This window comes from Hyperoodon ampullatus (genome assembly GCF_949752795.1).
Source record: "Hyperoodon ampullatus genome assembly, chromosome: 1".
Classification (NCBI taxonomy): Eukaryota; Metazoa; Chordata; class Mammalia; order Artiodactyla; family Ziphiidae; genus Hyperoodon; species Hyperoodon ampullatus.
The window spans coordinates 158214894-158232495 of record NC_136914.1 but is presented as its reverse complement, the minus strand read 5'-3'; the positions used below and the strand labels follow the sequence as shown (position 1 = coordinate 158232495).

General features: G+C 38.1%; 1 protein-coding gene across 3 annotated transcripts in view; it reads right to left on the bottom strand.

The window, feature by feature from the left end:
* TBCK (TBC1 domain containing kinase) overlaps positions 1 to 17602 on the bottom strand; it is a gene marked incomplete at its 5' end in the record, with an annotated part of 227688 nt that overhangs the window by 18914 nt on the left and 191172 nt on the right. For all 3 annotated transcript variants that reach the window (XM_079700269.1, XM_079700270.1, XM_079700271.1), the window contains one exon: positions 7379 to 7538. In XM_079700269.1, the coding sequence (XP_079556395.1) occupies positions 7379 to 7538 (160 nt within the window). The remainder of the gene's footprint in view (positions 1 to 7378; positions 7539 to 17602) is intronic.

The following is a 17602-nucleotide window of genomic DNA, read 5'->3' as shown; positions in this document are numbered from 1 at the left end:
TAACTTTGTTCACAAAATATCTGGATATGCTTGATTATATAATGCCTCACTGCTTTATTTAACCTGAAGGGTAAGGTGAATTAAAGATTAACTGACAAGTGAGATTTAGTAGGACTTAAGTCTGGTATGAAGAAGCCTCTACATGGAATCCTAATTAAACTAAAATCTTTGTAGTCCTCCTTTTTTTGCCCTATTCTGGGGGGGAGCAATGTTTTATCCAGACAAGAAATGGCAGATTCTAAAAGTTTTTGATGTATTTAATGTGGGAGCTAGGCCCAAAACAAAAGCCTTATGAAGTGGTAATTGTAAAGAAGGCATCTCATAGCAAAAAGTTGCTAATCAGTTGTAATTACAGGAAAAATAGTTAATGAATACATAATTAAAAGAGTATCATATATCTTCTGATTATATATAGTTTTTCAGGTACATGAATAAGCAGTATTTCTCAGATTTGTTCTGTCTTCTATGTGATTTTAGATAATACATTCAATACATCTGGTCATTGTAGAGTACTTCCTTCATATTTGTATTACAAAAGTACTCTAGACCTAATTTGTATGTCAAATGAGTGATTTTAATACTATCATATTCTAGACAAGTGGTTCATTTATTCTCTCGAGTTGTTCAATATTTTGCTACTTGTAAATCCAATATTGAGAGCTTTTCCTTTTATTGAACTATACTTGATTTCATTTAATATTTTCATTTGTTGAATTTTCAGTCTAACTTTATTACTAGGTTTTAACAGAAGATGTAAAACTAGAAAAATTACAATCAGTGCCTACCATTTTGCAAACAGAAAATTCCCAAGTCCAAATATGGGTTTGACATAAAAATTTGTAAAGATAATCTGTAACCATACTGACTAGAATTGGCATCTCTGCTTTCTTCTCACAGTATTCAACTATGGCTTTCTTAATCTTTTCAAAATAGGATTGTGCCAGTTGCAGTGCACTGATTTCAGCTTAGAAGAAAAGCTGCTACTTGCTTGGAAATCACTGTTTTGTTTTTGTTTTTAATACCCACAGAGGAAAGAGATGAGACCTGATCAGAACAGCTCTCATGAAAGATCCTCCACTACTGTTTGACCAAAAATTGTAGGGCTCAGATGAATTAGGGACAGTGGGGTATCCTGAAGACATCAAACCCTAGAACTTAAAAAAAAATTGATATAAAAATTTATAACATGAAATTTTCCATTTAAACCATTTTTAGGTATACAATTCAGTGGCATTAAGTATATTCACAATGTTATATAACCATTACCACTGGTCATTTCCAAATTTCTTTATCATTCCAAACAGAAACTCTGTACCCATTAAGCAAAAACTCCCATTCTCCCATCCCCCAGCCAGCCCCTAATAGCACTAATTTACTTTCTGTCTCCACAAATTTGCCTATTTTAGATATTTTATACAAGGGGAATCATAGAATATTTGTCCTTTTGTGTCTGGCTTATTTAAACTGTTTTCAAGGTTCATCCATGTTGTAGCTTGTATCAGAACTTCACTCCTTGTTTATGGCTGAAAAATATTACATTATATGTATATACCACATTTTGTTCATTCATCTGTTGAGGGACACTTGGGTTGTTTCCACCTTTGGCCATTGTAAATAATGCTGCTATGAACACCGGCATACAAGTCTCTGTTTGAGCCCATGTTTTCAATTCTTTTGGGTATTTACCTAGGAGTGGAATTGCTGGTAATATGGTAATTCTATGTTTACATTTTGAAGGAATAGCTAAACTATTAAACTGTTTCCTACATAAGTTGAATCACTTTACATTCCCCCCAGCCATGCACCAGGGTTCCAATTTCTCCACATTCTTGCCAACACTTGGGTGTGAAGTGGTAGCTCACTGTGGCTTTGATCTGTGTTTCCCTAATGAGTAATGATGTCAGGTATTTTTCATGTGCTTATTGGACATTTGTATACCTTCTTCAGAGAAATGTCTAAAATGTCTAAAAATTTGCCCACTTAAAAACTTGGTTGTCTTTTTGTTGTTGAGTTATAGGAGTTGTTGAATAGAAATATAACTAATGTTTGTGTGTTGATTTTGTATTCTGATAATAATCCTTATTAGATATATAATTTACAAATATTTTCTACCATTTCGTGGGTGGTAAGGATTGCTGGCCACCACCAGAAGCTGGAAAAGGCAAAGAAAGATTCCACCCAGAGCCTCAGAAGGAGCATGGCTGACACCTTGATTTCAGACTTCTTGCATCTAGAACTATGTTGCATTAAGCCACCCAGTTTGTGTTATTTTTAATGGCAGCCCTAGGAAACTAACACATGTTCAATTTTGATACCTTTTATTTCTTTTTCTTGCCTAATTGCTCTGGCTAGAATTAACACCAATCCTTCTCAAACCCTTGCAACAAACTGAAGAGGAGAGAAAGAGAACACTTCTTAACTCATGCTACAAATCAGCATTATGCTTCTACCAAAGCCAGACCAAGACACTGCAAGAAAAGAAAACTACAAATACCACTGATGAATAGTGATGTAAAAACTTCAACAAAATACTAGCAAACTGAATTCAGGAGCCTATTGAGAGGATTATGCACCATGACTAAATGGAATTTACACTAGGAATGCAAGGATATTTAAACATATGAGAAAATCAATCAACATAATATACCGCATTCATAGAAGGGAGGGAAAATCATAATTATAATCATCTCCATTGATGCAGAAAAAAAATTTAATAAAATTCAATATCATTCCATGATAAAAACACTCAATGAACTAGAAGTAGAAGAGGATTTCCTTAATGTGGCAAAAGCTATATATGAAAAAATCCAACTAACATCATATTCAATGGTGAAAGATTGAAAGCTTTTCCCCTAAGGTCAGGAAGAAGACAAGGATGCCTGCTTTTGCCACTTCTATTCAACAAAGTACAGATTCTACTTGTTTTCAATGTCTTTGTGGAGGAATGGGAGATTAGAGCTGCCCACTCTGCCATTTTGCTGATGTTACTCCCAAACTCTAGAACTTTTATACTATCATCATACATAAAGCAGTACTTATTAAGTTCACATATATGCAAATTATAGTGCTGGAAAATAAAATTAATAGGTGAAATCAACTGAGTACCTATAACTATCAGGCTTTGTTCTGAACCTTATTGCCTAATCTGAAATCTTCACAACAATGCCATGAGGTAAGTATTATTTTCCCCATCTTATAAAGGAATCAGTGGTGACTTGGAGAAGTTAAGCAATTTGCACAAATTAACAGCTAGTAAGAAACAGAACAGAGCAGTTAATGTAGTCTGACTAAAAAATCATATACTTAAATAGTATCCTTGTAACAGTCAGGGTTCCAACAAGCCCTGAGGATAAATTGAGGGGGTTTTACTTACAATGAGATTAATTACAAGGGTATGAGTGGGATGTAAGAGAACCATAAGGATGGTGTAGTAAACCTGCACTACAAAAAAGCAGAGCTGTTGCCACCCCTAGAGCTAAAGGGACCGGGGGCTGGAAAGAGAGTGGTGTAGAGAAGGCTTACTGGAGAGCGGTGTTAACCTTTAGTAGAGGAACACAGCAAAACCGAGAAAAATTTGAGGGAAGAATCCAGGGGGATAAATATCCTGACCTCCCTCCTTCCCATAACTTGTCAGAACTCCCCATTAGCTCAACAACTGGAAGCCAGAAGACATGGAGGTCAGCCATCTGGGGCAGAGAGCAGGGTGAAGAAGTGTGGAGAATGGATCTATGATGGGAGGTAGGGCAAGTGGAAGATATCCAGTACAACCATGGATACACAGTAGAATTCAGTAAATATGCTTTAAGTTGAGATGCTTCCAACTTAGAGGGAGGGCGAGGAGGGGAAGAAGCATTAGTAAAGTCATACAGATCTGTACAGCAGACAAAAAGATGATGGAACAATATAAGCAAATGAATATCTAAAGTTCTCTTTAGCCCCATGATAAGAAAAATTATTAAAAGTACATCTGTGGGACTTTCCTCGTGGTGCAGTGGTTAAGAATCTGCCTGCCAATGCAGGGGACACGGGTTCAATCCCTGGTCCGGGAAGATCCCACATGCTGCGGAGCAACTAAGTCCGTGCACCACAACTACTGAGCCTGTGCTCTAGAACCCACAAGCCACAACTACTGAGCCACCATGCCACAACTACTGAAGCCCAAGTGCCTAGAGCCTGTGCTCTGCAACAAGAGAAGCCACTGCAGTGAGAAGCCCGTGCACCCTAACGAAGAGTAGCCCCCTGCTTGCTGCAACTAGAGAAAGCCCACCCACAGCAAGGGAGACCCAACGCAGCCAAAAATAAATAAATAAAATTTATATAAAAAAATGTACATCTGTGGATAAAGAATGTCACCAGCCATTTCAGTAAACAAAGGATGTTGCAGCCATAAAGCCATTAGCCACTGCACCAGCCCCTGATGATGCACCCTGAGGGGAATTCAGGATGGAGAAAAACAGGATAGTGGCCCAAGGCAGTTAAGATGCATATCAAAGGAATAATTTCAATAAGCCAAGACTCTTTCATCTTCCCATACACAGAAAAGCACTAAAATCATTAACTTGAGATGTCTGTTTTTGTGATTAGCAATAATCTTTTGATGTTCAACTACATTTTTTTTTTTTTCTTAGCAAAAAGTCCTATATACCCTGGCTCCTCCCTTACCTCTTTGGAACAGTCCCTTAGAGCTATCCGAGAGGCTATATCCCCAGCTTAAGTCCTCAGTAAGTCCACTGAATAAAACATAATTCTCAAATTTTAGACTGCACATTTTTTTCAGTTGACACATCTCTATACAAATATTTTAAACTGTTTCTCAAAAATTATTTCCTGATGTTGGATTGAAGCATTAATAACTGATCATACAATTTGTTCAGTCACTTGTCTACAAGCATGAATAATCATGGTGAGTTTGAGGAAGAAGGAACTGTTCATGATAGCATCTGGTTTCTGACAAGCAAGACGTTGGCTAATTTATTCAGAATGTGATGGGTCTTTATTTATTACCATTATTTTCAAATACTGTTATTACTTCATCTAAATAGTCTTGCTCCCAGATTTCCTTCATATGTTGAACTTTTAAATTTATTCACACTGTGATAGACTAGCATTTCAAAACATGACAAATGGTTTATAATTTATTATTTAATGAAAGAAATGAGTTATCCTTTTATTTGTGTATGTGTTTTGACCTTTATGATAAAGTAAAATCAGAATAAACATAAATCTGGAGATTAATACAATGAGTGGGATGTCTGGAAACATTTGACATATTTAAGAAGATTCAGTTATACAGGCCCACTTATTAGATACATCTTCCAAATGGTGAATGCTTTATGAAAGTAGAGCCTTAAGCTTGTTAGCACTTAGAGCATAAACGTTTATTTCAGGTCTTGGGTTCATACCCTGGGAGGAACTATTGTGATCTGCGAGAAATCAGAACAAGTCTATCTTTAAAAAACAGGACAAACGGCAGCATTCACTCAAAAGCCTTACTTGCTCACTGAGTTAAGGGTATGGCTTAGAGTCATATAGACTCATGTTGCAATCATGGCTCTGACATAAACAAATTAGATAAAATCTGAGTCTCAGTTTTCCTCATACATAAAATATGAATAAATAATGCCTCCCACATAGAACTGTTATGAAGAATAAAAAGAGATTACATATGAAAGTACTTATCACAGTGCTTAGCACACAAACACCAGTCAATAATTGGGATTATTATCACTGTAAAGATTTCTTCCTAAGGCTATATATTATGGGGAATCCAGAAATATGTGATTCTCAACAGTATTTCTATGGGTTGAATGTATTGGTATGCATTGTAATTGAAAATGGATATTTTTCATTGGAATGATATGACAATACAGATTAATGTAGCAGCAGTACTGTGGTGGTAGTAAAATAATAATAATGATAATAAACTTACATCAAAATAATTCAGATACCATGGCTTTAGTTCTAAAATGTCCTCATTTACTTATTAAAATTGCATATTAGTCATTTACTATACTGACTTTCTCTGAAACAGATATATTTAGATTATTCCCTGTCAGACACTAGATACAGTTATGTAAAAGAAGGGGAGTGATTGGGCTTCCCTGGTGGTGCAGTGGTTGAGAGTCCGCCTGCTGATGCAGGGGACACGGGTTCGTGACCTGGTCTGGGAGGGTCCCACATGCCACGGAGCGGCTGGGCCCGTGAGCCATGGCTGATGAGCCTGCACGTCCGGAGCCGGTGCCCCGCAATGGGAGAGGCCACAACAGTGAGAGGCCCGCGTACCGCAAAAAAAAAAAAAAAAAAAAAAAAAAGGAAGGGGAGTGATTTAAGATTTATAGCTAATATCCACTCAGATATTCTTTAGTTTGGTCAATTAAGCTTCTCCATCAAGGATGGCTTTAATTTAGTGTCAAAAGCCAATACTGCCATTAGCTCTGTACTTCTGAGACAAGGATTATTGGATGCTTAAAATGGTCTAGGACCAAAAGTCTTAAAGTTCTCACTTCCATTGATCACCATTCTGGATTACTCAGTTTATCTGCATAAGCTATCTGCAGGGAGGAAACTATCTCTGTTACTTTGCCAGGGGCAGATTCTTCCGTCCTTTTAGAAAAAGGGCCTGTTCTGGTTTATTAATGTTGCCTACATCTAGATATGTTTTTTTAAAACAGCTTTACTGAGCTATGATCGACATATAACAACATGCATATTCAAAGTGTACATTTTGATAAGTTTGACAGGGGGATTTGTAAACAAGCCCCTTTGGCTCTCATACCCCCTATTCTCTAACTTGCCTTTTATAAAAAATAAAGGTGATGTTTTTAACCTCCAAAAGCTACTATTTGTTTTATTTTTCAAAATGTTTAAGAACATAGCCAGAAGAGAGCGAGGTCATTTTATTGCTTCATAGTCCTCATATTTGAAAGTTGATATCCTTCCTGAATTCTCTATCATCATAAAGCTTTGAGCCTATAGTAAACAAAACCCCCAAATACAACAAATTCTATGATGGTCAGCTTTCAGAACCTCTAATCAAGCCCCAGTGTTTTTCTACAATGGAAGGAATTGAAGCTACTTCTTGTAATTTCAGGAAGTAGATAAAAATGAAAACACCAAAACTAAAACAAAACACCTTAGGCTATCATTTGAAGTTTCCTAAGCTTAGTATTGACCCTGATGCTGCACAATGAGGAAAAAAGCTTGAATTCTTTTACTGGGAAAAGGTAGACAATCTCTTTTATGTAAGACTATAGACAGATCTTCAAAGCTCATTTGATATGCAACCAGCTTCTGAAGAAATACACTTTTAGACAATCTGTTGCAGTGGGCAGGTAAAAAGCTCATCATGATGTCATATGACATTTCTGCGTACACTTACCTCTGCTGTGTGCTTTGCCACATTCCCCACGATGACAATGACCTTCCCTTTGAAGCTCTGGAGCATGGCAGTGTAAGGTCCTTGGGTAAGCTCCCCTTCCGCAGTAAATGCAGTGCTGAATGGAATGTTGATGCTGCCTGAAATGTGACCCCGAATAAAACTGAGAAAAAAAGTTAAGGAAAACATTTATTCGTGTGCAGACTTGAATGTGTGACAGAAGCTCACAGAGGTAATTGATTCTCAGAAGATAGTACCATTAAAATCAAACACAAATGGAGACCAGACTTGAAAATTCCAAGCAGATGAAACCAGTTTAATCATACAAGCGAAGATTTAGCTTATTTTGCAAGACAAGTGAGGCTAACTTGACCTGGGTCACTTGTTTATGTCTCTGAAAATCATAAGTGAAACTTAAATTGTTCCCCTAAATTGATATGAGATGATCACTAACCAGTTCCCTTTCATTTAAGAAAATTCTAATATTGTAACCAATTGCTGAAAATTAGTCACTGCTGCTTTTCAACAATATACCTCTGAGCCTCACTCCATGTTTTGGTTCCACCGCTCCTGGTTTGCAAATTGTCTTTTGGTGTGTGCACAATAAACTTTTACTAATTACTACTTCAGTTATTCATCAGTTTTACTTTTTTTTTTTTTCTGAACACTTGACAGTTCTAAACATCTTCCATGCTCACATGAGAATTTTATTTAAACAAAGTAAGGCACCTCTGCAGAAAAAAAAGTTAAATGTGAAAATGCAATGAACAAGTGAAAGGAAGAAGACTAGCCAAAGATATAAAGACTTTCCTGATTAAATGAAGTATTGTGAAAGTGATCAGAATGCAACAAATAAATGGCAGTCACATAGCTTGTACAATATTCATGGTTTTCAGTTCATTACTATTATTATGATTATTTTAAAGATCTGAAATACAGCCAAATGGGTATTCTCAGATCTAACTTGATAATGCAAAAGCTTATCTACTTTGGGCAAGCAACTGCTAAATGGGACTCTATTTAGAATTCTTAGAGGTCATTAGCACTGGCTGGAAACATTTCTGTTGTTGGTTTATTTCTCAAGTAAACTTAGCTATTTCAATTCTTTCCAATTTTATGTTCTCTAAAGGGGGTGATGTTTTACTATATTTGTACTTTAGAAGGGTTTTAATGATTTCATTGACTATTGTAATTTTGGAATTAAAAGCTTGTGTTAAGCTTAAAATATTTAGAAATATAAGATCTTAAAGAAAAAATATTCCTTCAAAAGTAATTTAAAAGTACAATTTTAAAAAGTGAAATTAAAAAGATGATTCTTCACATAGAGTCTGTAGAGGAAGATTCTGAAATATTATTATTAATCAAATAACTTCTCAAAAAAGCATAAAATAAGAACTGCGAAAACTGCTCTGAAAGAGATGTATATGATGCTTTGTTAGGATATATCAATTTGGGGAGGACAGGAAAGGTTTCCACTAAGGAACTAAGTGACGGCCGAGGTAAAATTTGAATAATTAATAAAAGTTAATTAGGCAACAGGATGGAATGGAGGTGGTATAGGGTGGCGGAAAGGACAAACATTTTTCAGGCAGAAATGTCAGGCATATATTGGGGAGGAACATGACCAATCAGGAGAAAGGAAGGAAGGCCAGTACTGGTGTAGAGAACAAAGACAGCATGAGATAAGATGAGCCTGGGACTTCCGGGTAAGATGGCGGAAGAGTAAGACGCGGAGATCACCTTCCTCCTCACGGATACACCAGAAATACAGCTACACGTGGAACAACTCCTACAGAACACCTACTGAACGCTGGCAGAAGACCCCAGACCTCCCAAAAGGCAAGAAACTCCCCACATACCTGGGTAGGGCAAAGCGGAGAGATTCCCGCACAGAGGATCGGTGCCGACAGGCACTCACCAGCCCGAGAGGCTTGTCTGCTCGCCCGCCGGGGCGGGCGGCGCTGGAAGCTGAGGCTCGGGCTTCGGTCAGAGCGCAGGGAGAGGACTGGGGCTGGCGGCGAGAACTCAGCCTGAAGGGGGCTAATGTGCCACAGCTAGCCGGGAGGGAGTCCGGGAAAACTCTGGAGCTGCCGAAGAGGCAAGAGACTTGTTCTTCCCTCTTGGTTTCCTGCTGCGCGAGGAGAGGGGATTAAGAGCGCTGCTTAAAGGGGCTCCACAGACGGGCGCGAGTCGCGACTGAAAGCGCGGAGCCCAGTGACGGGCGTGGGACGCTGGGGCTGCTGCTGCCGCCGCCAAGAAGCCCGTGTGCGAGCGCAGGTCACTGTCCACACCGCCCTTCCGGGAGCCTGAGCAGCCCGCCACTGCCGGGGTCCCGGGATCCAGGGGCGGCTTCCCTGGGAGAACGCACGGCGCGCCTCGGGCTGGTGCAACGTCACGCCGACCTCTGCCGCTGCAGGCTCGCCCCGCACTCCGTGCCCCTCCCTCCCGCCCGGCCTGAGTGAGCCAGAGTTCCCGAAGAGGCTGCTCCTTTAACCCTTTCCTGTCTGAGCGAAGAACAGACGCCCTCCGGCGACCTACACGCAGAGGCGGGGCCAAATCCAAAGCTGAGACCCGGGAGCTGTGAGAACAAAGAAGAGAAAGGGAAACCTCTCCCAGCAGCCTCAGAAGCAGCGGATTAAAGCTCCACAATCAACTTGATGTACCCTGCATCTGTGGAATACATGAATAGACAACAAATCATCCCAAATTGAGGAGCCAGGAGTCAGTACTGTGCCTCTGAGGTGGGAGAGCCAACCTCAGGACACTGGTCCACAAGAGACCTCCCAGCTCCACATAATATCAAACGGCGAAAATCTTCCAGAGATCTCCATCTCAACACCAGCACCCAGCTTCACTCAACGACCAGCAAGCTACAGTGCTGGACACCCTATGCCAAACAACTAGCAAGACAGAAACACAACGCCACCCATTAGCAGAGAGGTGGCCTAAAATCATAAAAAGTCTGCAGACACCCCAAAACACACCACCAGACGTGGACCTGCCCACCAGAAAGACAAGATCCAGCCTCATCCACCAGAACACAGGCACTAGTCCCCTCGACCAGGAAACCTACACAACCCACTAAACCAACCTTAGCCACTGGGGACAGACACCAAAAACAACAGGAACTACGAACCTGCAGCCGGCAAAAAGGAGACCCCAAACACAGTAACATAAGCAAAATGAGAAGACAGAAAAACACACAGCAGGAGAAGGAGCAAGATAAAAACCCACCAGACCTAACAAATGAAGAGGTAATAGGCAGTCTATCTGAAAAAGAATTCAGAATAATGATAGTAAAGATGATCCAAAATCTTGGAAATAGAATAGACAAAATGCAAGAAACAGTTAACAAGGACCTAGTAGAACTAAAGATGAATCAAGCATCGATTAAAAACACAATAAATGAAATGAAAAATACTCTAGATGGGATCAATAGCAGAATAACTGAGGCAGAAGAACGGATAAGTGAGGTGGAAGATAAAATAGTGGAAATAACTAATGCAGAGCAAAATAAAGAGAAAAGAATGAAAAGAACAGAGGACAATATCAGAGACCTCTGGGACAACATTAAACGCACCAACATTCGAATTATAGGGGTTCCAGAAGAAGAAGAGAAAAAGAAAGGGACTGAGAAAATATTTGAAGAGATTATAGTTGAAAACTTCCCTAATATGGGAAAGGAAATAGTTAATCAAGTCCAAGAAGCACAGAGAGTCCCATACAGAATAAATCCAAGGAGAAATACGCCAAGACACATATTAATCAAACTGTCAAAAATTAAACACAAAGAAATCATATTAAAAGCAGCAAGGCAAAAACAACAAATAACACACAAGGGAATCCCCATCAGGATAACAGCTGATCTCTCAGCAGAAACTCTACAAGCCAGAAGGGAGTGGCAGGACATAATTAAAGTGATGAAGGAGAGAAACCTGCAACCAAGATTACTCTACCCAGCAAGGATCTCATTCAGATGTGATGGAGAAATTAAAACGTTTACAGACAAGCAAAAGCTGAGAGAGTTCAGCACCACCAAACCAGCTTTACAACAAATGCTAAAGGAACTTCTCTAGGCAAGAAACACAACAGAAGGAAAAGACCTACAATAACGAACCCAAAACAATTAAGAAAATGGGAATAGGAACATACATATCGATAATTACCTTAAATGTAAATGGACTAAACGCTCCCACCAAAAGACACAGATTGGCTGAATGGATACAAAAACAAGACCCATATATATGCTGTCTACAAGAGACCCACTTCAGACCTAGAGACACATACAGACTGAAAGTAAGGGGATGGAAAAAGATATTCCATGCAAATGGAAACCAAAAGAAAGCTGGAGTAGCAATTCTCATATCAGACAAAATAGACTTTAAAATAAAGACTACTAGAAGAGACAAAGAAGGACACTACATAATGATCAAGGGATCGATCCAAGAAGAAGATATAACAATTGTAAATATTTATGCACCCAACATAGGAGCACCTCAATACATAAGGCAAACACTAACAGCCATAAAAGGGGAAATCGACAGTAACACAATCATAGTAGGGGACTTTAACACCCCACTTTCACCAATGGACAGATCATCCAAAATGAAAATAAATAAGGAAACACAAGCTTTAAATGATACATTAAACAAGATGGACTTAATTGATATTTATAGGACATTCCATCCAAAAACAACAGAATACACATTTTTCTCAAGTGCTCATGGAACATTCTCCAGGATAGATCATATCTTGGGTCACAAATCAAGCCTTGGTAAATTTAAGAAAATTGAAATTGTATCAAGTATCTTTTCCGACCACAATGCTATGAGACTAGATATCAATTACAGGAAAAGAGCTATAAAAAATACAAACACATGGAGGCTAAACAATACATTACTTAATAACGAAGTGATCACTGAAGAAATCAAAGAGGAAATAAAAAAATACCTAGAAACAAATGACAATGGAGACACGACGACCCAAAACCTATGGGATGCAGCAAAAGCAGTTCTAAGAGGGAAGTTTATAGCAATACAATCCCACCTTAAGAAACAGGAAATATCTCGACTAAACAACCTAACCTTGCACCTAAAGCAATTAGAGAAAGAAGAACAAAAACATCCCAAAGTTAGCAGAAGGAAAGAAATCATAAAAATCAGATCAGAAATAAATGAAAAAGAAATGAAGGAAACAATAGCAAAGATCAATAAAACTAAAAGCTGGTTCTTTGAGAAGATAAACAAAATTGATAAACCATTAGCCAGACTCATCAAGAAAAAAAGGGAGAAGACTCAAATCAATAGAATTAGAAATGAAAAAGGAGAAGTAACAACTGACACTGCAGAAATACAAAAGATCGTGAGAGATTACTATAAGCAACTCTATGCCAATAAAATGGACAACCTGGAAGAAATGGACAAATTCTTAGAAATGCACAACCTGCCAAGACTGAATCAGGAAGAAATAGAACATATGAACAGACCAATCACAAGCACTGAAATTGAAACTGTGATAAAAAATCTTCCAACAAACAAAAGCCCAGGACCAGATGGCTTCACAGGCGAATTCTATCAAGCATTTAGAGAAGAGCTAACGCCTATCCTTCTCAAACTCTTCCAAAATATAGCAGAGGGAGGAACACTCCCAAACTCATTCTACGAGGCCACCATCACCTTGATACCAAAACCAGACAAGGATGTCACAAAGAAAGAAAACTACAGGCCAATATCACTGATGAACATAGATGCAAAAATCCTCAACAAAATACTAGCAAACAGAATCCAACAGCACATTAAAAGGATCATACACCATGATCAAGTGGGGTTTATCCCAGGAATGCAAGGATTCTTCAATATACGCAAATCAATCAACGTGATACACCATATTAACAAATTGAAGGAGAAAAACCATATGATCATCTCAATAGATGCAGAGAAAGCTTTCGACAAAATTCAACACCCATTCATGATAAAAACCCTGCAGAAAGTAGGCATAGATGGAACTTTCCTCAACATAATAAAGGCCATATATGACAAACCCACAGCCAGCATCGTCCTCAATGGTGAAAAACTGAAACCATTTCCACTAAGATCAGGAACAAGACAAGGTTGCCCACTCTCACCACTCTTATTCAACATAGTTTTGGAAGTTTTAGCCACAGCAATCAGAGAAGAAAAGCAAATAAAAGGAATCCAAATTGGAAAAGAAGAAGTAAAGCTGTCACTGTTTGCAGATGACATGATACTATACATAGAGAATCCTAAAGATGCTACCAGAAAACTACTAGAGCTAATCAATGAATTTGGTAAAGTTGCAGGATACAAAATTAATGCACAGAAATCTCTGGCATTCCTATATACTAATGATGAAAAATCTGAAAGTGAAATCAAGGAAACACTCCCATTTACCATTGCAACAAAAAGAATAAAATATCTAGGAATAAACCTACCTAAGGAGACAAAAGACCTGTATGCAGAAAATTATAAGACACTGATGAAAGAAATTAAAGATGATACAAATAGATGGAGAGATGTACCATGTTCTTGGATTGGAAGAATCAACATTGTGAAAATGACTCTACTACCCAAAGCAATCTACAGATTCAATGCAATCCCTATCAAAATACCACTGGCATTTTTCACAGAACTAGAACAAAAAATTTCACAATTTGTATGGAAACACAAAAGACCCCGAATAGCCAAAGCAATCTTGAGAACGAAAAATGGAGCTGGAGGAATCAGGCTCCCTGACTTCAGACTATAGTACAAAGCTGCAGTAATCAAGACAGTATGGTACTGGCACAGAAACAGAAAGATAGATCAATGGAACAGGATAGAAAGCCCAGAGATAAACCCACGGACATATGGTCACCTTATCTTTGATAAAGGAGGCAGGAATGTACAGTGGAGAAAGGACAGTCTCTTCAATAAGTGGTGCTGGGAAAACTGGAGAGGGACATGTAAAAGTATGAGATTCGATCACTCCCTAACACCATACACAAAAATAAGCTCAAAATGGATTAAAGACCTAAATGTAAGGCCAGACACTATCAAACTCTTAGAGGACAACATAGGCAGAACACTCTATGACATAAATCACAGCAAGATCCTTTTTGACCCACCTCCTAGAGAAATGGAAATAAAGACAAAAATAAACACATGGGACCTAATGAAACTTAAAAGCTTTTGCACAGCAAAGGAAACCATAAACAAGACCAAAAGACAACCCTCAGAATGGGAGAAAATATTTGCAAATGAAGCAACTGACAAAGGATTAATCTCCAAAATTTATAAGCAGCTCATGCAGCTCAATAACAAAAAAACAAACAACCCAATCCAAAAATGGGCAGAAGACCTAAATAGACATTTCTCCACAGAAGATATACAGACTGCCAACAAACACATGAAAGGATGCTCAACATCTTTACTAATTAGAGAAATGCAAATCAAAACTACAATGAGATATCATCTCACACCAGTCAGAATGGCCATCATCAAAAAATCTAGAAACAATAAATGCTGGAGAGGGTGTGGAAAAAAGGGAACACTCTTGCACTGCTGGTGGGAATGTGAATTGGTACAGCCACTATGGAGAACGGTATGGAGGTTCCTTAAAAAACTACAAATAGAACTACCATATGACCCTGCAATCCCACTACTGGGCATATACCCTGAGAAAACCATAATTCAAAAAGAGACATGTACCAAAATGTTCATAGCAGCCCTATTTACAATAGCCCGGAGATGGAAACAACCTAAGTGTCCATCATCGGATGAATGGGTAAAGAAGATGTGGCACATACATACAATGGAATATTACTCAGCCATAAAAAGAAATGAAATTGAACTATTTGTAATGAGGTGGATGGACCTAGAGTCTGTCATACAGAGTGAAGTAAGTCAGAAAGAGAAAGACAAATACTGTATGCTGACACATATATATGGAATTTAAGAAAAAAAAAGGTCATGAAGAACATAGGGGTAAGACAGGAATAAAGACACAGACCTACTAGAGAATGGACTTGAGGATATGGGGAGGGGGAAGGGTAAGCTGTGACAAAGTGAAAGAGCGGCATGGACATATATACACTACCAAACGTAAGGTAGATAGCTAGTGGGAAGCAGCCGCATAGCACAGGGAGATCAGCTCGGTGCTTTGTGACCGCCTGGAGGGGTGGGATAGGGAGGGTGGGAGGGAGACGCAAAAGGGAGGGGATATGGGAACATATGTATACATATAACTGATTAAATTTGTGATAAAGCAAAAAATAAAAAAAAAAAAAAGATGAGCCTGGAAATGGATGCAGAGGCCAGATCATACAGGGCCTTGCAGATCATGTTGTTAATATTGGTCTTTATCGTAGAGCAATGAAAATCTGAAAGTATTTTAAGCAGAGAAGTAACAGATCACATTTGCACTTTGGCAACAATGTGGAGAAAGGTTAGAAGGGGAGTGAATGTAAAGATTAGTTTATAAGACGTGTAGGCAGTATCTCATCTCCTCCCTAACAATCACTGATAAAGACCATGAAGAGATGTTGGTGTTCAATAGAAGCATTTTCCCCTAAACTTCCACTTTAGATGTGTGTTCTTTACAAAATGGAAAAGTCATAGAGTTTTAAAAAGTTATGTCACAAGCAACGAATATTCCCCATCCCCCCAAAAAGACTCATTTGTCATTCCTGTAGAAGGGGGAAAATTATAATTATTTATTGACATGACAGTTTCTCAGTTGCCCCAGTTTGTAGGTTCATCTTTAGAATACTACTTCTCTTGTTTCTCTGTCTCTCTTTTTCCCTCATTAATGCAGAGAGGAGAAATTTGAGGCTCCTACTCTCAAGAATGATGGTGGAGGTTGAACACGTATCTTAAATTTCTAGTCAGCTGTTGCTTCATCCTTTCTTATTTAAAGAAGGCATCTGGCATTAATAATGAGGGAAAGGACATAAAAAGTTCTGAAAAATGTAATGAGAGGTAGAATAAATATTATCATCCCAGTGTATACTGTTTAATTAGCGTCTTTTAGAATGAACAGAGAATTTATGATCATAAGGAGATCACCCTTGAATTTCATCAGCACTAGTATTTCAAACATTTATAATTACTCAATACTCAAAATATCAACTGCAGTTTTCATGAACAGAAACAACTTTGTCCTCAGCATATAATTACTCCGATAGCACTTTAATCTTTAATAAGGACATACCTTAAAATAAAAATATTTGATTTTTCAGAAACTCTGAACCTAACAACTCAATTATTCTCAGCAAATATATCTATATCTGCTAGTCTGAATCAACTGGCAGAGAGAGTTTCTGTGTTTATCAAACAGCCAGTATCAACCATGAACATTTTTCCTTTCTAGTGCTTTTTGAACAGCAAAAGCAATACAAATCTATCCTAGTCAAATGCTCTAGCAGACATGTCTGCACTGCCTGCCCACCTCCCACCTTCTTGTTTGAAAGGAGCTCAACTACTGACCCTGATGAAAGGGTGAGCCTAGGCTGTCATGTTTGTATCAGGTGATCCTGCCATGATCTGGACTGACAAGATAGGAGGGAGGGGATGAGTGAAGGTGGATATCTGACACAGGCTGATATCCTATGTCAGATAGGCTGAGCCAGTTAGATTCTCTCCCTTCAAAATCAAAATAAAAGATAAAAGAAAATGCTCAGACTGTGTTAAGCTTAACAATGTAAAATCACATTTGAGTGCCTTGTATATATATTTTATTCAGCCACATGTTAAAAAATTAGTGACTCTAGAAATAAAATTATTTATTTTACAAGATAAATTCTATAAATATTTGGTTTAAAAAAAGTACCCATCTGTATCTAAATACCCAATATCTAATATCTGTATCTAAAATCATAGATAAGCATCTAGATGATTTTGTGGGTTCAATATCACGAATTTATTATGTGCTTTTAAAGAACACTTTAGTATGTCATACAAGTATGTCATAAACTTATCCTAGAATTTTCTTTTGTGCTTTATGGTTTGATGTTTTTAAAAAACCCACTAGATTAAATGTTAAAATGCTTGACAAAGTAAGATTGCAACAGAGTCTTTTGGGTAAGAGAAAAGTTATAATCCAAAATGCAAAACTTTTTCAAACATTTTTTCAGGCTATCTTAACACTTTGGAAGATAAGACACAAAAGAAAAAAACGTCTTAAACCACACTTCCTCTATTCTTAGTTTAGTTCAAGCAAAAAATCCTGGAA